General features: G+C 47.9%; 1 protein-coding gene across 1 annotated transcript in view; it reads right to left on the bottom strand.

The window, feature by feature from the left end:
- Positions 1 to 2,125: 2,125 nt before the first annotated feature.
- Positions 2,126 to 25,813, bottom strand: part of LOC119174401 (metabotropic glutamate receptor 5-like) — a 165,052-nt gene continuing 141,364 nt past the window's right edge. The window contains exons 9-12 of the mRNA XM_075895697.1: positions 21,467 to 21,593; positions 20,478 to 20,799; positions 10,171 to 10,803; positions 2,126 to 3,273 (exon numbers count right to left, since the gene is read on the bottom strand). Coding sequence (XP_075751812.1) covers positions 2,295 to 3,273; positions 10,171 to 10,803; positions 20,478 to 20,799; positions 21,467 to 21,593 — 2,061 coding nt within the window. The 3' untranslated portion in view covers positions 2,126 to 2,294. The remainder of the gene's footprint in view (positions 3,274 to 10,170; positions 10,804 to 20,477; positions 20,800 to 21,466; positions 21,594 to 25,813) is intronic.

The raw sequence follows: 25,813 nt of genomic DNA, 5'->3' as shown, positions 1-25,813 counted from the left end.
ATAAGCTCTCGACGAACCTGTCGGCCATCATTGCACCATGCGTCTCTTGTAGCATATCTTCCCATCAATATACTGCAAACGAAGCCTGTAGTAACAGCTTGTATAATCAGTATTGGTGGTTTAAACAACAAACCCATACAGTTACTAAGGGACAAGCCCCAGAAAGCAACACTTCGCTTCAGCCCTCACAGTATACAACCATTGATCTCAATTCGCTGGTTCCTGAAAAAAAAAGTGAAAACGCACAAACGTCCACTTCTATTCGTTGGATCAACGACACAGGGAAAGGAACATGAAAACGACTAGCTCTACTGAAGGTACATTCTTCGCCAGTGACAAACGTTTCCGCATCACCGCTTGGTATTAACAACTTCTTGAGCACCACTCCAGTCGCTGCTAATGGCGACAAGGGTGTAGAGGTTTTTTGAATACTCCGGTACAGCATAAGCACAGAAAGAATAAACATGTATTCGAGAGTACGGTAACACGAAAAGAAGAATGTGGTAAAAGAAGCTTGCTTCGATTTGCGTATTTACAAGTGCCAACACACACACACAGCAATGACAGAGATAAACAGCACGTGTAATTTGAACATCGAAGGGATAGAAAAGATGCAACATCGAGCTACGGAAAGCAGACGCCATTTCGAATACGCAATGTTAAGTTGTTAAAGATATGGGTTGGTATTTTCGTGACATCAGTTCGTTTGTCAGCGTTTCTCTATGTGTGTGGGGGGGGAAGGGGCAGGGGGGTATTGTGTTCGCCCTTTCCAATCAAACTTTCAGTTAATGTTTAACTAGTCAATCCACTAGAGCTTCGAAACACACCTTCAAAAGTCACTCCAATTCCCACGTGTAATGCACCATATAAATATATTATTTTGCAATCCAGTAACGCAAAATTTTATAAATATACTTCACGTCTGCTCTACATACTAGCCGCAGATTCTTTATGAACCTCAATGTTGACTACTTTATTCAGCACCATAGTCAGAAGACATACGCAAATGCCAGCGTGCAATATAAACTCATGATTTAAAAAGGAACGGCATTCATGTCTAGAGCTAATTGTTTCCATAGCAAGTTATTGTGATTTTTGAACGCGAAATAAATGGTGCCTACTGACTCATCCACAATAAATAATAGCGATAGATGAAAGCCTAGCTGTGAGAAACGCAAAAAAGAGAGCACTGAACAAAATGAACGTACTTATCTGCCTATCACCTTCCTTTAAAACAGTTCAATCCGAAACGACGTTGGGAATGTTTTAATGAGTGAAAAGCTGCTTTCTCGCCGGTGTCGTTCGTATTGGCAGCGATAAAAATGAATAATGTGCATTGTTTCTTCGCTTACGCAACACACGAAGCAGGGAATGTGTTGTGTAATAAAGTAATACACTTATGGCGATGAGTAAAAAAACTGTGACCTCGCATCGACTTTGTCGACATTGAAAAAAGCTAACATCACTGTGGTTACAAGTAGCGCGCTGAAAAATAGTGAAAACTGCTCGAGTTTCACAGCTCGTCTGTGCATGGTAGGTTTTGTATCGGGGTTATTAGTACTCCGCATACTATAGACTACGTGGTAACACAGGTTGACTACGGACAGTGGACATCATCTCAGGCAGCGACGATGTTCAGTCAACAGAAAGGAAAACGGTGTAGACATTTCGTAACACGCACGTAAAGGGTTTTCCCACGTGCACCCAGCAATGAAACGGGCTGTCTTTCACTTGCCTATTGAAGCAGGAACACACGGTCGACCACGATAGGCTGTGGGGTAGAGGCTGCCAGAGGTCACATTCATAATCGCGTGAGAGATAGGTTCTCGGATGTCGCATGTGCTCTCCCACGACACGGGAAGACAGGCTTTGGGAGCCGAAGTAAAGAAGTGATGACACTCTTGAGCGGCACGATTCGCGGGCGTTTCATTTGGAACGCACACGCTGCTCCCACAAAATGCGCAGAACACACAAAAGAACACCAACAAGGGCCGCGGTAGCAGAACCACCCGCCGTTCGCTGTTGTAGCAATTCACACGTTTGCCGGGGGTTGCACGTCTGAAAACTGCAGACATTGTGGGAGGGGGGGGGGAGGGGGGAAGGTCTCGGACTTGAGAAATTTGGCCTAGATAGATAGAAAAGTTTCGTCGGAATATTAAGAAGCGCCGGGGGAGACACGTTCACAGAAGTAGAAAACAAACAAACCCCTATTCTGCAAACCACTCGACGGTACCTTGAAATGGTTACTGCTGTAGCCACAGCAGTAAGGGGCATCGAAGAGAAAGCCGAACCATTCACTTGCCGAAGCGTTCTTGGCCTGAGCATCCTGTCGATGGGCCGGCCCAGTACGAAGGCTGTTGGCCGGTCCCTTGAGCATTGCCATTGTACGACCTGAGCAGTAGTTGGGCCGACACTTCAGCCCACGGGGACGAAGATGTCGACGCAGCGGCCATGGCGTCTTCGCCGCTATTTATGCTTCTGGCACCGCTACTGCCGCGACGGGGCGTTATCACCGGAGATGCTGGAGTCTGACGCACTCGCACCGCGTCGGGGCTTCCGAGACTGATGATAATGTTCTTGTAGACGGCGGCGTCCTCACTGCCGCTGCTGGCGCTCTCCTCAACGATCGAGGAAGCGCCTTCCAGCAGGGACTCGTCGCTCTTGAAGGCCGCTGAAGCACCACCGCTGCTGGAAACGCTGCGACCATACCGGACCGAGCCGCCCGGTAGGTGGTGGTGATGCTGCTGCTGCGAGCTACCGCCGCGGAACACGACGTCCAGAACCTCGTCGTCGCTAACGGAGGGCACGTGACGGCATAGCTTCCGGTGTCGGAGACCAGGCGCCACGTCGTCTTCGTCGTCGGGCGACAAGGTCGACATGAGCGTCTCGGAGCGCGCAATGCGCCTGCGAAGGCAGGGCATCCACATTTCGACCAGGTCGTCCGTCGTCTGGCAGGAGACCTCGCGCTTCGAGGCCGACGCGGCGCCGTACGCGATCTGCTGCTGCACCAGCCTACGGCGCTCGTGGGCGCCGGGAGGCGAGTCGGAGGAGGTGCGCTGCGCGGGCACCTTGGTTGTGGTGCCGAACAGCGGCTCGACTGAGTGCCGCAGGTGCGTGCGTCGGTCGAGCGCCTCGGCGGCTCGCACGGCCCGGATGTGCTGGGCTACGCTGGCTGCGATGCGGTCCTGCTTGCTCGCCCGGAAACGCTCCAGCAAGTTGAGGCTCTTGGTTCGTGTGGGCGGTGGTTTGATGACTGTCTCTGCGGTGTGGTTTCTGCATCAAACACATGAAGGATTAGGTCAAAGAAACCCAAAAAAACCCTTTTGGTATTACATTTCGTTTGCGAAAGGGAGACTGTATTTGTGTTTCAACAATGATATTCAATACTAATCACTACACTACACCGAAAGCATGCAAGTAACCACAGGTGGTCGAAATTTCCGGAGCCCTTCACTACGGCATCTCTCATAATCATATTGTGGTTTTGGAACGTTAAACTCCGCATATCAATCAATCAAAGCATGCTGGTAATAACAACTCTGGTCTGCCCACCAATCCCTCGAAGTGGCTGAAAGGCTCGATCTCTCGGTCATCACGTGGATGTCACCCACGGCGCAATGACCTGTGTTTTGGGAGACGCCATAAGAGTCTACCCAATCTAATAAATTCATTTGTAGAAAGTACTGGTGCTGCGCTGCGCTACTTGCGACCACCAGGCGGACTAGGGTCTGATTAAGGGAGTTGCGGTAGTTTTAGAGTAAGGTAGAACTAACAAACGAAAGTGCGTTACATCTGTTTTCTTTTTCTTTGATTATGCTTAAAACAAGGCCATGTTATCATGTCTAAGCCACGATAGTTCATTAAACGTGAGGTTTACGCAGCAGGCACCAAGATCGCAAGTTTTTCTCTTTTCCTGCTTACAACAATTCATTCTAACAGTGTATTGCACATGTCAAGAAGGGACGCAACGCTCTTGTCCGTAAGCGTGTCGTAGTTTAGCCTCAGACTACCGTCCCCCTCGCACACTCACGCACACAAACAGATGCATGCAACCTCGCTGCAAGGCGGCGCAGTTTCCAGTGATTGAACGCGCTGCGCGACCGTTAATTATGCGCAAGTTTTCCTGCTACAATACGCGGTAGACAAGAAAACGCGGAACAAGAACACAGGCCACGCTAATCCAGTTCTTCCGCAAACAGCTTCGGCATAGATCAATGGCACGCAGCAAGCTACCGAACATGGACTGCGAGGGACAATGGAGAGGAGGAAAGGGTGATACACGAGAAGGGACGACCGTGTCCTCGGGCGCGAACAGAGGATGAGGCATGTAGCAGAGGCTCCAAGTTGGCAGCTGTAAAGCTGCAACTGGCGCGCACTGCCGGCCGAATACAGTGTAAATATAACTATGAATGGCAGCAAACGAAAAGGTATAGAACTCGTTTATATATAGCAGAGCTACAGATACCACTACCACCGGAGAGAAGTGAAACGAGGGTGGAGTTGCTCAGCGTCGAAGTAGATTACGTAGTACGATGACAACAACGCGGTGCTTGTTTCGACTTCGCTGACAATCTGGAGCCCCGAGCTACCAGAAAGCATAGGGATTGGTAGTATGTGAAATTAGGCCGGCTTCTTCTTATTATTGATTATCAATGTTCTATGGTTTTGATTTGATGCATAACTTGTTCAGACATCCGCGAGTCGCTCAAACTTATATCGGGTATAGACAGTTTTAGAATAATGTATGCAGGGTTAGCGTTGGTCAAGTACTATGCGCGGTTTTCAGAACTTGACATGGATACCCAAGAGTAGAGCGAATGACTCATGTGACACGGCGACAAATGCTATATGACACAAAGCAATGCTTACTCTAGTCTAGAACTGCGCAAGTACAACATGTATTCCGGTATAAAATATTTTAGTAGAGATGAAAAACGATTTCGTCTACACTGATTGCAATAATCTAATTTCGCTGTTCTTACTGCAATTTTTCATATTCACTAATCCATTCATTGCAACGCATACGTGACGTGCCGTTACGCAGAATACCCCGAAGGCCTCACACAAACTTCACTCCATTTTTTTATTTATTTTTGCGCTTTGTTTTATGTCCGACACATGTCTTCCGCGTTGCTTTGCGTTTTTTCTTATGAATCACTCTAACCAAGCCTGTTCAACTCCAGAGCAATGCACAATGTAATTGCATTAGCATCGCTGGAACGCGAAACAAAAACCTCGCTATCCGTATGCGTCGACTACAACTGGATGTGCCACATTATTGCCGTTATTTCTTTATTATTTTCTCTGCACAAAAACAAAGCAGACGAATATTTAGAACTGGCCAGCTTCCTAGGGGAGTACTCGATTTGTCGTTCTCTCGAGAAGCAACGTCGCCGACAAAGCGCTGGATGCAGTAGCCAAGAATTTCGTGCCTAGGGAACAAATTTCTGGTACACTACAGCGCAAAAAAATACACAGAAAATGCGCAGAAAACACAAAGAACACAAGGCCGCCGAACACGCATGCATATTTTACCGACGACGTTTCATCGCAATTTCTTCGGCAGGTCTAGACGCTTGCGAATCCGAAGAAAATTGGCGGTAGTCGTGACCAACAGTCTAAACCCAGTCCGGACCATGATACCAGGCTGTACCACACCACACCAAGTTTGAAATTCATCTGAAGAGCTTACTTGGCGAAGCCGATCTAGGCGCAGTAACGGTCTTCAGATGCGTGGACGATTTTTCAGTCATTTTAAATGCAGATTCAATTACTGGACCACCGCTACTGGCTACGCCAATCGTACAAGTGTTTGGACAGCCTCTTCCATGCTGAAGTTCAAGTTCGTCTTACAACAGGCCCGCTTCGTTCAATATTTTTATCTTCGACACTTCTTTAATCAAGGTGACCCCATCTTCTGGGCTTGCGATCGGAGAACCAAAAAAAAAAAATGGCAGCATATCCACGGATTGAATGATGCATAGTGGGGTGAAGCATCCGTCCGTCCATTTGTTCTTGCTTCCGTCCACCCATGCGTGCGTCTGTGTGGCCGCCCGTGCGTCCATCCGCCCATGAGCGCGTGTGTCTGTTCATGCGCCCGCGCGTTCATCTGTGCGTCCGTCCCTGCTTTCGACCATGCATCTGCTCCTGCGTCCATCTATGCGTCCATCCGTCCATGCAGCCATCCGTCAGTCCGTCCATGCAGCTGTCTGTGTGTCCGCTCGTCCACCAATTCAACACTCCAAGTACCACCTTCTAGCATCTTTTCATCATATAATCCTCATATAGAAGCACCGTCATCCAGCGGACATTCGAAGGACTGAACGAGAGGAGGCACACGCACACTTTCTTACGGCTTGCGCTTCGTGTCTACTTCCCACCGTTAACCACCTCGAGTTAATGGTATATACTAGTTCACTGCATTCATGGCACTGCGGCCCAACGCCCGCTAAACCTTTCTAAAACCTATGAGGTTACGCCCAGCGAGAGCAACCCTTTCTTGTCAGATAATACTCAATGTACATGGCAATGGCAGCTAAGGGTGAATGAGAGACAGGAGAATTCGGCTTTTAGTTAACACGCATGCGCTGCGATTTTTTTTTTTTGTTCAACAACGCACAGAAGAAATCTCTCACCGGCACCACCTTCGAGGTCAAAATGTAACACTTGTTACACACTGCGACTACTACTACGACTACGAGGTACGAACGAGTGCCGCTATAAGGAGCTTCGCCCCTAAAAGAAATAGTAACACAAGGACGCAGTATGAGCCCTTTTTGATCCGAAAAGGTAGCCACGTTAAACTCGCTGGGCATGCGAGGAAAACGCTCCTTCTTAGTCGCCGAACGCCAACAGCTCATCATGCGCTAGTAAGATGACTGCCGCAGCCGCCATCTTACGGTTGGCAAGGCTTCACTCGTAGGCAAGAATTTACATTCCAGCATTTTTGTAAACCTTCTTGGTCCAACCCGATGTAAGTTCTCGACCGGGTATTGTTGCAAAAGCGAAAAGATTGTCACTGGATGTTCGTTCCACTAAGTAAAAAAAAACACGTCAAACGAAATGTTAATTATAGAGGTTGTTGAGCTTTTATTTTCCATTGTTTGACCACATGGATAAAGGATTGGATGTTTTGAGATTGAAAGCTGCGGCTCGCTCCCCAAGGAGAAAGGTCCCACGAAAAGAACATGCACAGGACGAGCACGAAGAGCTGTCACAGCTCGACACTCAATCCTCTAACACAAAGAAGGACACATGAAAAGGGTGCACAAGTATACGAAGGACGAGCGCAAACTGACAATAATATCCGGAGTTTAACGTCCCAAAACCGCGATATGCTTATCAACGCCGCAGTGGAGGGCTCCGGAAGTTCCGACTACCTGGAATTCATTAACCTGCGGCCGAATCTAGGCGCAAGGGCGTCAAGCAATATCGCCTCCACCTATATAAAATGCGGCCGCTGCGCCTAGGATTACATCTCGTGACCTTCAGGAGATGGCAGTGTTTATGGTTTTGTCCGTAAAGGAGAAAGAGTAAACCCGATGCTCACGCTTTGTTTACACTTCCCCGTTTTTATCTTACATTCTTTTATATGAACGACTTGGTGCGTAATAGCCAGGTGTGCCGGCTGCGCCATGAAACCCTGTTTTAAGTACACGCATCCTTGTGTATAATAGCGAAAATATCGTAGCGGGTAAACTAGCGCTACTCTTGGTTGGCTTGAAGTAATGCGATCCCGTCTCTTTCTACTTGATATTATTTCTATCAGAAGACTTTTCTCATGCTGACAAGCACCATACACGTTCGTAGATATATCTTGTTAGCCGACAAGAACAAACATTTACGACCACGAAGCCGTTACCAGACAAAACTCCACTACAGCCCTGTATTACACAATCTTCCTGGCATCTCTGAATTTCTCTTGCTTTTTTTATTTTTTAGCTTTCTCGTAAACTACCATTCCAAATTCTTTTGCATTATTGCTGTGTCAAAAAACATCCTGGCAAAAGGATTGAGACGAGGAATCCGATGAAGCAGAAGGTAGAAAATCGGGTGAACTTTTTTTTTATTTGAAAAGAAGGCAGTCAACGTAGGTGAGACGGATGGGGAGGAGGGATTCACATGCTCCACTCCTTATGCAGGTTGTTGCATGCGTGACTTGCTTTGAAAAGCCAAGCACCAAAGCCCAAATACGAGGCAGGCATGCGTACTGCAGCAGCGTCGCGGTGGCAGCTGCTGGTGACGTCGTTCAGGCAAATAGAGAACAACAAGATATAATAATAATGGTGTTGTCCGTGACAGGCAACTACGCTGCGGCGATGACGGCAGCTTTTCCACCGGTGCCGCATAAAAAGAGGATTTGTTGTTGGCTCGGCTGCTTGGCTTCTCTTCTCAGTGTGTGTGCGTGCGTGCGTGCGTGCGTGCGTGCGTGCGTGTGTGTGTGTGTGTGTGTGTGTGTGTGTGTGTGTGTGTGGTGTATGTGTGTGCGTGTGTGTGTGTGTTTGTGATGTTTGTGTTTAAAACCTCGTTTCGCGTTCTCCGCTGCAGGTGATGTGTATAGGCACGCATACATACACGACCGCGCAATGCGGCTTCTGAAGAGAGCCTTACACAGCCACGCCACAGTCGCCTGAATAAACTTTGGGTCAAAAAGCAACGCTGTGAGCTCCTGCATGTGTATCAGATGTCGTTGCCAAGCTGCGGGCAGAATCCTACCATCCCCTCCTCGGTACTAACGTTTCTTCAGAACACCGGTGTTTTATTTTTAATGATTATTTTTCGTATAACTGCGTTGCTTCAAATATGCTACAATATGGCTAAGAGGTAAAACGCATGGTGGTTTGTGACTGTGCAGACACAATATTGCAAAAACGATGTTAACATACACTACATGTAGGGGTTTTCATTCTTGTGCCATTGTTTATTTTCGCGTTTTGTCGGCAAATATAGATATGGACGCTCCCAGTCCACCATGATTCTCGAGCTATAAGATCACCTGGGTGTTTTTATTGAAAACTTGGCTAGTGTCACCAAAAAAAAATGTTTGAAGCACGCACTGCCTAAAGGCCGTGATAGAGAAATTGAAATTCACAGCTGGAAACAAACTGACAGATCCCAGCTCGTGATAAACACCATGGTCACACGTTTCAGCTGCACTGGTTTAGCTCCATCTGTATAGAGTGCTTGGGCACCGATTTTTTTTTCTTGTTGATCCTGGTGTGTTTAGGTTCGAAGGCTGCATGGAAACTGCATACGCTAACCTAACAGCGCATTGCATTACAGCAAACGATCTCGCATAAATAGTTCGCCATTCATTTACTGCTTCTCGCGGTACACTGGTGTCAAAGTTCCCGAAATTTACAGTAAGAATTTCAACGAAACTCTTGTCAATGGGACCATATGCGTGTTACTTACTTAGCAATGCTGCCATTCTCACCGTAGATCATAGCAGTGAAGCCGTATACATATAAATAAAAAAAAACACTATTGTTCCCTTGTAATACGCAAAACCACAAGTAAGCAATACATGAAAATTAGTAATACCAGCTAGGACGCATGGCATGACTACAAATGACGAAAAAACCACAAATTACCGGAATTACAATGGTAAGACTATACCTATAACATAATTTTCAAGTTAAACTATTGTTCCATACACCTCAAAGCCAACAGTTTTTTCTCCAGCGTACACCCAATCATATAGCTGAGTTTGTGGTAATGGTAAACGCATAGCTAAGTATGTTAAAAACACCCTGCTACATGCGTGACGCATTTTTACCGACTACCGATTTCTTATGACTAGTAAACTTTGACACGTTCCCACACGTTGTCATGCAAATGGTATCATGGGCCCCGTCAGCATTATACTTTGCGGCCTTAAGCCCAGAAGCATGCTCGTAGCCAGAAAGGGTGCCCTACACCCCCCCCCCCCCTTTTCCGAAGTTTGTATGATGGGGGGTGTTTTCCTGAAAATAAATGAAAATAGGTGTTTTAAGGCCTTTAAAAAATGCGCCCTCACCCCCCGAAGAACATTCCTGACAGCGAGCCTGCCAGTAAGTTTATCCAAAATATTGTGTATGCAGTTCTGGCAAACAAATTTAATTTAACAGGTTGAACGAAACCTTCTGACCGACCACGCACAATCAGATGAGTCAAAATGTTTTCCCTCACCTGGGTGATTCCATGGAGAACTCTGACGTGGAGTGCGACGAGTTCCTGGAAACGGCCGAGGCACCCGAGGCAGTGGCCGTGGCCATGTTTGAGTTCATGTAGCCAATGTGGCATCGCACGTCTTTGGCCGTGGTGAAGGCGCTGCGGTTGTTCTTGTCCGGCCGGAAGAGGATGATGTAGACGCGGGGCATGAAAAGCAGCACCAGGGCGACCTCGGCCGAGAAGCTGATGCAGAGGCAGAGTGTGATGACCTTGTGCTTGCTGCCGAAGTAGATGGGCACGAACGCGGCCCATATCACTAGAGTCGTGTACATTGTGAAGCCAATGAACTTGGCCTCGTTGAAGTTCTCCGGCACGTTGCGCGTCTTCACGGCGTACACCGTGCACATGGCGATGAGAAAGAAGTCGAAGCCCAGCGGAGCGATTATGCCCAGCGTGGTGGTGTTGCAGATGAGCTTGACGCGGTCCAGTGCCGGGTAGTCGAACATGGAGTCGGGCGGCTCGAGCACCACCATGGCGCCGATGATGGCCCCCTCGACGGAGATGAGCAGCCACGTGATGACCACCTGGGCGGTGGCGCTCATGAACCGGGGCTTCTTGGTGATGATCTTCTTCTTGGAGCCGGCCAGGATTCTGCGAGGTCAGAATTGGTAATACGGTGGAGTTACATAGTTCAGTATTGGCAGTGGCATTAACAAATGGGCTTCCATCTAAAACTTTCAAATATAATGACTCGATGGTAAGCGGATCGAGCATTTTCTGAGACCAACAAACTTCCATTAGTACAGCCAGGTTTGTACGCTAAGTCTCCCTGTGCCTGCCTGTTTGAGCCAAACAAGAACACAATAAAATTTCGTTTCTGTATCCTGCAGAACCAATGCCAGTCACATGTGTAAATCTTGTGAAGCGTCCCAGCAGTCGTGGATTAGGAAATTTCAAGTAAGTTGTAAATGGCTCAAGAGTGGAGTGCTGCCGACATGCACGGCGGCACAGTATGAAAGCCAGCAATATGTCGGTCAATTGGCGTGAGGCCTCGCATCTGGCGTCACCGAACCCCCCCCCCCCCCACCCCCCGCTTCAGACACAATGTCCTTAAATGAGTACGTCAATTCCTTCCCGTCATGGTCATCGGTCCTATCCCTGAATCAATCAGGAACAGTCAAGACACGTCCTCTCAAATGAAAGTTTCCGTTCTGTAAGTCCTCCTATATACTCCAACAAGCGGCATTCAACATTACCTTTTGTCTTGCAAGCTACTCATAATGAAGTTGCGGGAAATACGGTTTTGTAAACACATGTCAGAACATGTTGGTGCTGATCCCGCAAGGTGAATATAGCAACGAGGTCTTTGAGTGTCTGAGCTCTATAGTTACACGGTAATAATGACGTCGATAAGCTAATCCAAGAATGTAACCCGACGCAGTATCTCTTAGAGGAGATCCGCCTTTGTTCAGAGAATACAAGCAGCAGCACGACGCTCTTTTTTCTGTACACAACTAATATAAGGGGCCGCTAGCACCTACTATTCACAATGAAATTACATTTCCTGCAATGTAGTCAACCAGTCATACCGGCAGCATATAGGATCTGGCCACAGAATGCACGCACAATCAAAAAAGAATCAGTGCTTGCTGTATCCTCTGATGTATTTACTGGGATTCACTGGTATTGCGGAAAATACATGTAACGAAAGACGCTGAACTGGGGCCTAGTGGGTCATGTGGGAAGCCGGAGCAGTGAGAACCACCAACTGAGGAGTCCAGACAACAGAAAAAAAAATAACATGACTGATTGTCACAGAACGAGCGCTAAAAACGGGCGCGCCGCCAAATTCTTGCGATAACGCGCCCAGAGAGACGCGGCGAGGTCAACGAAAAAAAAAAGACAAAAGAGAATACAAGCATCCAAGGCTCCCCGGGCGCGCGACGCCTCTCCTCTCGGAAGCGTGGCTTCGCCGACGAACCTCCTCACCCCACAGCGGCGGCCGGGCAAGCGCTAGAAATTTCCAGAAGGAAAGGGGCGTGTATGCCGAGTTGAGTCATCTGTCGGGGACGGCCCCCGTACAGTCTCGCGCCTCTCCCCAGCCTCCGCTGCGCATCGCGCCGACGAAATGAGGAGAACTTTCTGGAATGTCGCGCGGAAGGTATTTAACCGAGCAGCGGAGACGAGAGATCAGGGGAAGACGGAAGTAGCGCCAGAGTGCGTAGGGATTCCGCCGTGTAGTCGGCGAAGGTTTCGTCCGTAGGGACGAAGCAGGAAATGAGGAGGATTTCTACCTGAGGGGTGACGACTCGAGCTACAGGCAAGAGTGTGTGTTTACCGCTATCGAGCGAAGACGCGTGGCGACAGCTGCGTGTGTGAAGCCGACGTGTTCGGGCGAAGAAGTTTGAAGCTTGGAGAGTGGCCTATTGAAGACGGGAGGTTTCCTAGAAGAGAAACTTCGGCGAGGTTTCCTGGAAGAGAAACTTCGAGGGCTTCGGAACGACAACAACGCTGGACTTTGAGTGAGTGATTCTCGGAAGAGTATCATCTAGTCTTTGGTTCCAAGGACTTTGGACTGAATAGGTTTTATATCTCTTTAGTCTTCAAGTGTCTTGGTTGTTCAATGCATGCGGCTGCATTGTAGTGCGTATTGTTGTCTGTGTCCGTTGTTTCAAGTCTGGTTCATTGTACTGTGTAGTACGTTGTTTGTTTGGTGACGTATTGTATGTAACTTTTGTGGAGTGTGCATTCTTGTGTATTGTTTTCGATCTGCCATTTTTGAGAATATAGTATTTGTTTTGTTTATCAACTCTCGGCTCTGACTTGTTCTTTGGACCACAGCCGGCGTCCGCTGGCACGCCAAAAAGGACCACTTCTAAATTGTCCACGCTTTCGTGGTGCGGTTCGGGGGGCCGATACTTCGACCCTTGGAATTAGCCCGGCGATCGCCTCCCTAATTAACGGGACCAGTGTGACAATTAATCTGGCGTCCGCGACAGGACTTTTTGGTGCACAGTGTGTCCAAAGTAGTGAGAAAGAGCCTCGAGTTGTTGATAGTGCTATCGGAACGATTTTGTGTGTTGTGCAGTGTTCTCGTTAACGAGTGCAATGGAGTGTTCCGATAAATTGATTTAGGCAGATACTTTTTACACGCGGCAAGACTTTATTTGCGAGACACCATGGATCTCGAAAAGTTAGTAGCTCTTGGTGAGAAGATGGGTCTTTCTGGTGCCGAACTACGGAAGTGGGTAAGCCAGAAGGAGAAAGAGGCCGTAGAGAGAGAAAGGCTGGCCGCTGAAATGGCGAGAGAAGAAAGAGAAGCAAAGGAGCGACAGCTGAAAGAAGAAAGAGAGCAGCAATTGAAGTTGGAGCTGGAGAGAGAAAAATTGGCAGCCGAAAGGGCGAGAGAAGAAAGAGAAGCGGAGATGGCTGAAAGGGAACGGCAGCGGCAGCACGAGATGGAACTCGAGCGGCTCCGGTTGCAACAGCGAAGTGAAACTCCCGTCCAACCTAGAGTTGAAAGCAGCGAACGGGAAGATCATGGCTTCCGCTTGAACCCAAGCAAGCTGCTCGTGGCGTTTGATGAAAGGAAGGACGACCTTGACGCGTACCTTCACCGATTCGAGACGATTGCGAAGAGCCAGAATTGGCCAGAACATCAATGGGCAACTGCTTTGAGTACTTGCTTGAGTGGTGAAGCGCTCATTGTGTACGGTAGGCTGACGCCGAGCGATGCAGCCAACTATGCAAAGGTGAAAGCTGCTTTGCTGAAGCGATTTAGATTCACTGTAGAAGGATCCCGGGACAGATTTAGGACAGGAAAGCCAGCTGATGGTGAGACGGCTACGCAGTATGCCGCCCGACTTTGCCATTATTTCGACAGATGGATTGAACTTTCAGGGACAGCGCAGGAGTACGATGAGATTAGAGAGCTCCTAATTAGAGAACAATTTCTTTCCAGTTGCCACCCAAGCCTGTCGCTGTACTTGAAAGAGACGAAGGCTGAGTCACTTGAAGGAATGCTTGAATTGGCTGATCAATTCTTGGAAGCGCAAGGTGGAACTAATTTGGCCAAGGTCAAGAAGGATTGTCCCGATGATTCGAAGAAATTGGCTCCCGAAGAAAAGAAGCGTGCACCTGAGAGCATTCCGCGATGTTTTCTGTGCAACCGAGTGGGTCATCGCGCGAAAAACTGTCGAACGATCTTTACGAGCCCTACGGCAGTAAAATGTTTTAAGTGTGGTCAGACTGGGCACAAAGCAGACGCTTGTCGGAACGGAGTGAGTCAAACTCACCAGGTATCTTGTGTGCAAGCGGCACCGAAATCTGATAATAATGCCGTCACCGATGGATTCGTAGAGTTGAAGAATGGGGAGAAAATTCCTATTGTGGGTGCTGTAATGTCAAAACAGCCAACCGGTTTTACGAAAGGAATGCCAACGCTGCCAGGAAAAGCTGCGGACAAAAAGATTACGGTGTTAAGAGATACCGGCAGCTCCACTGTTATCGTGCGGAGAAACTTGGTACGGGAAAGTCAGTTAACCGGCAAAACGAAACCAGTTTGCTTAATTGACCGTACAGTTCGGATGCTTCCCGAAGCAGAGATTGAGGTTGAAACCCCATACTTCAGCGGGAAGGTTGCGGCTCTATGTATGACGACCCCCCTTTACGACCTTGTCATCGGAAACATCGACGGGGCGCGAGGACCGAATGATCCGGAATGTTTGGGAGAAGACCTTAAGATAGAGCCCTCGCCAACCCAACGACCGCGAGATACAGTGGAGGAGCAACCCGTGACGGATCCCACTCGAGCCCAAGGTGAAGTCGCGGTACAAGGGACTATGAATGATAAGATGATCGTGTTGAACGAGTTCACGGGCCGGGCAACTGGACTTACGTCGGCACGACCTCAACCGACCGACAGAGCAAAGGAGACGGAGTTGGCCAGCCAGGCCAAATGTCGGGACGTGAACAAGCGGGTGACAGGATCGGTTGAGTGTTATCACCCGTTAACAGTGTCGGAAGTGACCACGATGGCTCAGACGCCGCCTCAGATATCGTCGTTGGAAATAGCTCGCCGAAAAAGAACGTGGAAACACAAGAAGAGATCGAGCGAACACCGCAAGAAAGGGCGCAAGCGCCGCTCAATGTACACAGGATAAGTGCTGAAGTCGAATAAGAATGTGTTTGGCAGTGCTGAGTGCCATACGTTGTGTTAATGTTTTGTTATCCTGTGTCACAAGTGTCGAAGTGTCTGTGCTGTGGTGTGATGTATAGTGTTGTATATTTGTTGTAATGAGAGAACCTTGTACGTTGTATTGTTTGGAATGAGTGATGAAGTGTTGTAGTCGTGTACCTGTGGCTATATTTCATGTGTTGTGGAATTGAACTACAATGTAAGATTGTATTGGCCGATCTATTGCGAATGTGACGTGTCATGAGCGACGGACTATGTTACAGTCTTTGAGTGTGCGGGGACTGTTCGCACTCGTTTGTGAGGTTTTGAATATTATATGATAATATTCTTAAAGTGGGGGGCAGTGTCACAGAACGAGCGCTAAAAACGGGCGCGCCGCCAAATTCTTGCGATAACGCGCCCAGAGAGACGCGGCGAGGTCAACGAAAAAAAAGACAAAAGAGAAAACAAGCATCCAAGGTTCCCCGAACGCGCGACGCCTCTCCTCTCGGAAGCGTGGCTTCGCCGACGAACCTCCTCACCCCACAGCGGCGGCCGGGCAAGCGCTAGAAATTTCCAGAAGGAAAGGGGCGTGTATTCCGAGTTGAGTCATCTGTCGGGGACGGCCCCCGTACAGTCTCGCGCCTCTCCCCAGCCTCCGCTGCGCATCGCGACGACGAAATGAGGAGAACTTTCTGGAATGTCGCGCGGAAGGTATTTAACCGAGCAGCGGAGACGAGAGATCAGGGGAAGACGGAAGTAGCGCCAGAGTGCGTAGGGATCCGCCGTGTAGTCGGCGAAGGTTTCATCCGTAGGGACGAAGCAGGAAATGAAGAGGATGTCTACCTGAGGGGTGACGACTCGAGCTACAGGCAAGAGTGTGTGTTTACCGCTATCGAGCGAAGACGCGTGGCGACAGCTGCGTGTGTGAAGCCGACGTGTTCGGGCGAAGAAGTTTGAAGCTTGGAGAGTGGCCTATTGAAGACGGGAGGTTTCCTAGAAGAGAAACTTCGGCGAGGTTTCCTGGAAGAGAAACTTCGAGGGCTGCGGAACGACAACAACGCTGGACTTTGAGTGAGTGATTCTCGGAAGAGTATCATCTAGTCTTTGGTTCCAAGGACTTTGGACTGAATAGGTTTTATATCTCTTTAGTCTTTAAGTGTCTTGGTTGTTCAGTGCATGCGGCTGCATTGTAGTGCGTATTGTTGTCTGTGTCCGTTGTTTCAAGTGTGGTTGATTGTACTGTGTAGTACGTTGTTTGTTTGGTGACGTATTGTATGTAACTATTGTGGAGTGTGCATTCTTGTGTATTGTTTTCGATCTGCCATTTTTGAGAATATAGTATTTGTTTTGTTTATCAACTCTCGGCTCTGACTTGTTCTTTGGACCATAGCCGGCGTCCGCTGGCGCGCCAAAAAGGACCACTTCTAAATTGTCCACGCTTTTGTGGTGCGGTTCGGGGGGCCGACACTTCGACCCTTGGAATTAGCCCGGCGATCGCCTTCCCTCATTAACGGGACTGGTGTGACACCGATCCCTGTGTCATAAGAATCGGCATAACACGATAGCGAAACGTGCATTAACAGATGTAGCTGAGCGTTTACTGTGCATTGTTTCGCCCCTGGAGTGAAGGAACGTAAAGTGTAATGTCACGTGAAAAACGGCAAGGAGTTCGAAATTTGCAGCACACTCCTCAAGTAGAAAGGACGCCCGAAAAAACATACACTGGGCAAGCGCAAGTTAACTGTCACATGAAACCCCTTAAAATGATCTGCTCAAACTCAAAGAAGGACGCCGGAACAAGCCCACATGAATACACACGAGGAGTGTTAGCGAAGAAGTGGCACATGTTAGGAGCACGCTCCTTTCGCATGCAGATGCGGCTTCTAAAGCGAGTGAAGTGACCTTCGTGTTCTTTGTACATTCAGCGCACACTTGCGGTAACAGCAAAAGATGTACAAACCAACCCCGTGATGAGATAAACGCACGCGCGCGAGTGGCCACGCCCTGTTGGGGCGTGCGCAGGTCGCAAGGCGCGGGGCGACGACCTTTAAGGCACGCCCTCTGCCGCCATCGCGCCATCTCGCTAGTAATAAGAAGGGCATGCTGAAGCCACCAAGCGCTGAGGCGCGCCAATGGTAAATGGCGTATACAAGTAGCTCCCCGTTAGTACGCTGAAAACGTACCTCTGTGGCCGAGTCGATACGTGCACCGCGCTACAGAACAAGTGGTCGTAGGTTCGACTCCTGGTAGCGGAACTACTTCTTCAGTTTTTTTTCTTTGGCAACAATTGTTGTATAGACCCTTCCATTCTTTACAAACACAGGCCCTTGATTACATCCCGTTCTGTCTACCGATGTGCCTTAATATCATCGGTAGACAACAAGAGCTTTAGAAAATAGGCCGCTGATTTTCTACAGTTTTCTTCCTTTATTTGGCAAAACATATTCAAATAATTGTTGTTTTGAGCTACATGAAAGATATTAAAGATTCTCCTGTACATTACGCACGTTCCTTTTATGTGAGAAACAAAACAAAGGCTTTCCTAATCCTTGAAAAATACTTGAAAACATGCTTTCAGTTTCGACGTTAGGAGCTGGTAAATGTGGTGACCAGCAATTTTTTGGGGTACAACGCTTGTAACTTTGAAACTGTCTATATTTTACGGCGTCATATCTCTAACAGATACCCGTTGCGGTGGTGGACACCGGAATAAAACACTCTCGTGTTGCCTGTTTCATCACGGACACCTCTTTTTAGGGGCGAAGCTCGTTAGTGTCGAGCAATGTCCCCTGTCCATCGGCGTGATACGCTTAGCACATACCCGCTCTAGACTGGGTATGTGCCACAGGGGATGCGAGATGGCGATACGGTGTTCACTAGATGGACGCACAGACGGACGCACGGACGGACGGTCAGACAGACTAGCATACGGACGGATGGACACATGAACGGACGGACAGATGTACGCACAGACAGACAAGCAGACGCATGGACGGACGCACAGATTGTCGCGCGGACGGACGCAAGCAAGAACGAACGGACGGACAAGCTAAAGGCCACTTCGCCCCAACTCATCATCATTCACTCCGTAGATATGCTGCGATTTTTTTTATTTCGTTTTTTTTATCAAATCGAACAATAGCGTCTACGGATACCAGCGGTGGCAGTGGCGCCAGGCCTGCGCAGAACGTGCAGCATCGTCACAATGAAAGCAGGAAGAGCTGCATTTCTAAAACCCGTTGTAAAATTCCTTGGGGGTTACCAATACAAGTATGCTTAAAAGGCGCCACTACTCCATAAATCATAAATTTTGTGAAGTTTGGATGCACCCATAACGGCATTCTTTGTCCTTCTGCGAGAAGCGATGTAACCTCTACGCAAGTGAAAGGCATCACGTGCCCTTTGCTCATGCGGTGACTTATGACGATAAATTTTGGCTGAGCCCTTTGTAATGGGTTGGAAGCATTCAACGAGCCATTTGTGACGCAATTCACATTAGATGACGTGTTCTTACGGAATTCTCATTGTGTAACACCTGGTCGTTATTTCGCTTTTACAACCCACCATATTGCATATGTTAACACGGTTCCTTCCCAACATGACACCTGTATAGCGTCTTCTTGCAAAGGAGTTTCAAGCACGGGCATGTAACTGTGATGCAATACTAGGCGGCCATGGAGAGGACCAAGGGTCGAACCTCGTTCCATCAAGAGTATATTTTTCTTATTTGAATTTTTTTCTTATTGTTTCGAGCAAAAGAGGTTACCGACCCCGACGGTTGCAACGGTGGACAACTACGGTGCCACGAAAGGCCCTTATTATCATATAACAGCTTTCGCACAGTGGGTGAAATGCCTCGTCCTATTCGGACGTGACGTTTCAGTCACTGATGCAACCTGACTAGAGATTACGCTTTCTAATCTTCCTACCGATAATAGCCCACCTTCGAAGTTGTTAGCAGTACGCCCCATGATCTGCAAGAAGTGCTATCAAGCAAGAGGATACAGACAGAGCTCAAAGCCACCTTGGGCGCCAACTACAGGAGCCGTGAGATTTCGTATGGCAGCAAGGGACGCATTTGTGAGGCGTGAAACACGTTTAAGTGCGCTCTGTACCCCATTCTCAGTACCAGAACACCGACGGCAAATAAGCATGCCCGTCTGAAATGGGAGACCGCGGGTTCTTACGCGCTGTCGGTGGCCTTGTGTCCCAGATTGATCACTGCGATTGCTACCAGGCCGTGTGCGGCTGTATAGGTAAAAGTCGGCTGCACCTAACGCCCCCACTTTGCGAGAAGAGCTTAGAAAGACGTGAGTGTAACAGAGCGCGTCCTGCTCATTTCGATTATACATCTCGAGTACGTTTCTGGCGCGAGGTGCTTTATAATACTTCTCAACGAACTGCGCTGCGCCTCGTGGTGAAGTGCAGCTGGCTCGGTGCCTGTAACCGAGTGGCCTTGACAAGGGGTGTAGGCCTGGCGACGCTCGTTCAGTGTGTCTCTGAGCAGGCGACTCAGGCAGACTCGTATCTGCACGAAGGAATGCAATCATACCACTCATACAGTCGGCAAACACTCAATGCGCGTGCCGAGAGCGGATAAGCGCTGAACCCTCAACGCTCACCAAATCACCGGTGCGCTGTTCTCGGAAACCGCTTGTGTGTGACTGATGTACTCAGGGTGGCTCAATGATTCAGCACTTTCAGACGACCCGATTTAGCAGCTCTGAGTGAAGAACCCTGATTTTGCCCGTTCCACGAGCTGACACGCATTGCTCATTTTAGCAGGTCCATTTAGCCTTCATTTGCTATTAGCCAACGGTCAAAAACAGCCGTAGACAGCTAATATGTATGCCTACTTTTGCCTCGCCTTTCTCGCATGTTGCATTGCGCTCGTTTCAGTCCCTTCGCTTTGCCTCTAAGACGAAGCGAAGTCCTAATGGTCACCTACGAGGCGACCACCAGGATCCCGAGCCACGGTGTCGTCACAGCCTGCACTTAACCTCCGTTTAAGTACAGTCATCATCACCACAGGCTGTAGTGAACGTTGCGTGAATGTACCCCGAAAACAACTAAAGACTTACGTGTTCATACTTGTAAGAAGGTGATGCAAAGGTAATAAGGATCATTGATCTATGAGACAACGTACCTTGCGATCCGGTTGGTCTTGGTGACGAGCGCCGCGTATATCATGGCGAAGCTGAGACCGGGGAGCACGCGTGTGATGAAGCATGTGAGTGCGCTGGGCTTGGCCAGCAGGGCGAACGTGGTTCCATGGCAGAGGAACATGCCGATCAGTATGATGTAGGACAGTTCGCGCGTCGAGCTCTTCACCACGGGCGTGTCGTTGTGACGGATGAAGATGATCATGGCAGCCAGCGTGGCCATTAGGCCAAGGATGGCTATGCTCATGGCCGCCAACGACTGGCTGTCAGTCCAGTGGATGTATTCCTCGGGAATACGAACACAACCTGGAGAAAGGTGTGTAGTTTCTAAATGAAAGAGCACTATTTACAGTATATTCGCAGATATACAAAACACAACCATCATCATCATCATCATCATAGCCATTATATTCAGACTGTTTATCAGCCTATATTTCAATTCACTATATCATGGGGGCCTCTGGCAATGATCTACAGTTTACCCTATCCTGAGCAAGTTGATTCTTGTGAACTTTTTAATTGTACTTCCCGCCAGATGGGCAACATGAAAATACCGCGATAACAACACTAAATGTGTCAGAGTCATGACTGTTCACTCATCATCACTCAGCGCCTGAGGCGTGGCCTATAAGAGCTCGCCGGACACGTCAAGATACTGTCGATGTCTCATGGACGGGAACGCGCCGTTGAGCACGAAATAGAACAACGTCTACGAGGCAGACCCCATTCATAGTTCACTAAAAAAAGCCATTCATACCAAGCAATCGAATGAATGCTGCCACTGGAGTTTGATATTTGTGTCACCGTTCCTTTAAACAAACGCTGCTCCGTTTTTGCGCGACATTCTCAGAACAATCTCACTTCGTGCTCTGTATAGGTTGATGAAATTACTTGCCCTTGCGTGTAAAGTTTCGATGCCTTAAATAAAATTACTATTTTTTTTCTAAAGAGCGTTAAAAGCAAAGTGCCTCACCCGTGAGGTTCTCATTAGGCCACCAGCCCCTCTCGCAGTCCAGGCAGGTGTACTCGTCCTTGACATACTGGTTCTCTTTGCAGGCCACGCAGTTCCAGCAACACTTCATCGTTTCCGAGTGAATACTCTGCAAAAATATAGCCGTATAAGTGAAAATTGCAGAAAGATGAAGTAGTTGGAGTGTGCATGTGCGCATAAGCGTGCACATGTCTCCCCGTAAAGGGGCGGGAGTGAAAACTCGTCGCAGCACCCTCCGCTACCAGAATATAAGGCGTGAAAAGCGATACGTCAAAGTACGGGCCAGGCTCTACGCCCTCCTTTTTGCCATCCCCGTGGGCCCACCTGTGTGTGTGTGTGTGCATGTGGGTGCGTGTGTGTGTGTCTGTGTGTGTATGTGTGTGTTTGCGTGTGTGTGCGCATTCTGAACAAGCTAAGCATATGCACTACACTGTCGGGTACACTTCAATATTTTAAAGAATCTTAGAAGGAGAAGCAGGTGCTTCCCATAAAGAATACTGCTTCTTTAGAAACATTAAAAGGGGGTTTTAAAGAAGAAGAGATGCCATTTATGTGACGCTTTGCGTTAGCGAAACTTGAAAGACACGTGAACGTAATTGAAGAAAGAGCTGTTTGGAAACGCCAGAAAGAGTAATTAGTAGCAGTCTCACAATGACGGCCTTGCCGGACCCCAGGGCGGGTCTGCCATTGGTGCACCATCTTTGAAGTACGGCTTGAGACTTAGGTTAACGAGGTTGTTAATGGCAAATTCCGGCGCACAAGAGCGGTCATGGACAAGCACTTTTGACTCGAGATTGTCCCCCCCCCTCAAAAAAAACACACAAACACACAAAACTGGACCAGATGGAAGTACTCCAACTAAGTGTCGCTTTCTTTCAAAACGACCTGTTCTCCGAAGCCCTTGAAAGAGACCGTTAAAAGCTCCTGTCCAGGAGTCTGCTGTTGAAGCCGCTACTCGCCTGTTCCGTTCATTAAGCTGTGAATTTATGCGTTAAGCATGCCATCTCTGCCTTGCTACTTTATACGTCAAATATAGCGCCGTTTTCAGCAAACCTTTTTGCGCTTTTCGACTGTACTTATTTCGAGTCTCTTGGTACCCCCATCAAGCAGTTGAAAGTGCAACTGTCGAGTGTGTAAATGCAGCATACGCAATGACAAGTAGGAGCTATGATGTGGTATAAAAAAAAAGAAAATAAAAACGTCATCGGGAGTCGAACCCGCGACCTGTGGGTCCGCGGCAACCGATGCCAAGCACACTGTCCACTGCGCCATTGTCATTTTTCAGAGCGAAAGCTGTTATGAGATCACAACGCGGGTCACGTGCGCGCCGTAGTTGTCCGCAGCCACTGCCCCCGGGGTCCGTAACCTCTATCGCACGAAAGAAGAAAAAAAACAGTAAATAAGAACGCTTAAAGAACACAGTGGGATTCGAACCCGAGCCCCATGCGTGGCAGCTAAGTATTATACCACTGAGCCACGCAGTTGCTTGGAACGCTCCTGCAAGCTTGCCTTAGGCAGGCTTGATGTCGGGAAAATCATCGCGTTAATATGAGTAATAAAGCGTTTTAGAACAGCAGAGGAACAACCAGGCGTCATACAATGCAAATTGCGTAACTAATGGGTAGTCCAATGCTCTCAGCCATAACAAAAGCTTGTTCTTGTTCTTGTTCTTGTTGCCTTTAACTTGTGGCTCATACTTACTGTGGGGGATCGACAAACAATTGAGCGGTCTTATAAAGTATTATTCGATTTTAGAGTAACGAAACTTACAGATTCTTGATCACTTATTACTTGTGGTGCATACCGACTTCAGGCCTAATAATTCATCATCGTCAGCTACAGCATGAAAATATAGCACAAAATTCCTTGCGAGTGTGCAGCGGATACCACGCTTCTCAGAAGAAGGACGCAGGATTGCATAGTGAATGCCGTCCTACACAACTAGACCGGTCACTTTCTGATTACACCCAAACATTTTGGCCGAGTTCCTGGCTATTATATTAGCACAACGTTAACTTCCTTTACCTATTACTCCTGTGGCTATAGTTAAAGATTCATTGCCGTTGCGTTCGGCACTAACTGCTTCAACAGATTCAAATATTTTAAGATTATTGCGATTACTTGTTCCTCATCATTTGCGACACCTGCGATTAATTTGGGTACCGGGACACAAAATAATTGTACTCAATGAAGTTGTGGACTCTCTGTCGAAAGCTTCTCTGACAGGTCGAGTTCTCTCTCTCCTTCCTGTTACGGCGTTTGTTGCTGCGGCAAGGTTCAGAATGTATGCATTCTCTGTGTTTACTCCAAGTCTCGATTCATCAGCGGACTTTCTGTACCTACAGTTCTCTTGGAGCAGGAAATGGTGTGCAGCAAGACGAGCTTACCATAATGCGTTGCAGAATTCCAAATCTAATTTTTTCCATGCACAGGGCGGGTTTGGCGATCTCCCCTTTTTGCTCCTATTGCAACGAACTCGACACTATCGAATTCTTGTTGAGCTGCCAACGTTTTTTCTTACACAGAAAACGCAGTTAAGAAATTATATTGCGGCAACATGTTCTACCGGTTTGTTGTAGGCCCGTGTGCTCAGATTTGGGTGCACGTTAAAGAACCGCAGGTGGTCGAAATTTCCAGAGCCCTCCACTACGGCGTCTCTCATAATCATATGGTGGTTTTGGGACGTTAAATCCCACATATCAATCAATGTTCTACTGGTTACGTCGGCCGTTCTGTTATCATTTGGGGCCTTTGCGCTGGGACACTCTGACAGGAATATTTTCAAAGCTGTCGAAAAATCTATATGCGACTCGAATAGATTTGGTAGGTGTATCAACTACTAACAAATATTTAGTCAGCCTTCCTAGTCAAAAGAGCTTCAGTCTCGGGGAGAATAAACAAAATAATGCAACTTGAAATTACAATTATTCATACTTAACGTTACATTAAAAAAAAGTGCCGCCATATCCACGATGTGAATGATGATGAGTGGGCGAAGCTCCGGAGGTAAACCTGGTAAACCATGAATCCTCCGTACATTTTGCCCACTCGATTTTATTACATCGCTCCCCCTAGCGTACGTCGCCGCACTAAATCGAACGATTGCCTTCAACCAATGACACGCGCCATATGTGACATCATTCCTATTTTATAAGATCTCGCGTCTTTCATCAACTACAAGTACCGCTTTCTAGTTTATAACATCTTGCATCTTTTCATCATCAGCTACAAGTACCACCATCTAGTAAACACTACAAGAACTAAACGAGAGGTGGCTACATACAGGAGACGGTACCGCCATCTAGTGAACACTGCAAGAACTAAACTAGAGGTGGCTACATACAGGGGACGGTACCGCCATCTAGTGAACACTGCAAGAACTAAACTAGAGGTGGCTACATACAGGCTACAGTGGACGCACAGCCCACGCCCTAAGGAGCCTCGCCCCTAAAATTATCTTAAAATTATCTTAGCTCTTGCTAAATAATAATCATAAATTCAGTATGTATGATCCGTCCGACTCATGGCCGATCACCAAGAGTGCACTTGCCAATGATCCAAGGACCATCATTATCATTATCATCGTTGTTACTACACAGAAATTATAAATATTTATGGTGTTGGGGGTACCGAGCAAGCGTGCTTGTAGCAGCTACCCAAAGAGTGTTCAGAAAACACTCTGAAAGACCGAGCTTTCGCTATGACTATGCTGCGCTTTTCGCGCAGGCCTGGTGGGTTTGTTAAGGTTCAAAGTGTGCGACCTTGGCTCAGATGCCACTGCGCCATAGTCAAGTGCCTTCAACATTAAAAACACATTTTTTTTAATCTGCCGTAGTCCTCTCAGCATTCTTGGTAAAATGCAGTAATGCGTCATGACCGCAGCATCCGCAATGAGTTCGCGTCTTTTTAAGTGTTTGTGCAGTTTTGTCAATGCCAAACACACCCCCAGGTGACGATATTACTTCTAGCGTCGGTGTCACTCATAGCGCACGTCCATACCAAAAAAAAAAATGGCAGATCCCCCGTACAGTAGGAATCAATGATATGCGAAGCACGAATGAGAAAGATTGATATCTCAATTTAAAATCGGCCCAACGTTACAAGGGAGGGGGTAAATGATGGCATACATGACTTCATTCATTCATTCAGTGTCATGATTATCATGTTTGGATGTGTCGTTTACCTTGGTCGTCTATTCACATCACGTGATACCAAATTTAGTAGATGCGTAGCTAGCGAAACGGCCGCGAGCATGCTATGAGCGTGGTATGTTGTCATGTTTTTACATGACACGCGTGTCAGGATTATCATGTTTGCACCAGTCATATA

The sequence above is a fragment of the Rhipicephalus microplus genome, chromosome 5, assembly GCF_043290135.1.
Source record: "Rhipicephalus microplus isolate Deutch F79 chromosome 5, USDA_Rmic, whole genome shotgun sequence".
NCBI classification, from domain to species: Eukaryota; Metazoa; Arthropoda; class Arachnida; order Ixodida; family Ixodidae; genus Rhipicephalus; species Rhipicephalus microplus.
Note: the sequence above shows the minus strand (reverse complement) of the source record. Positions and strands in the feature narration are given on the sequence as shown.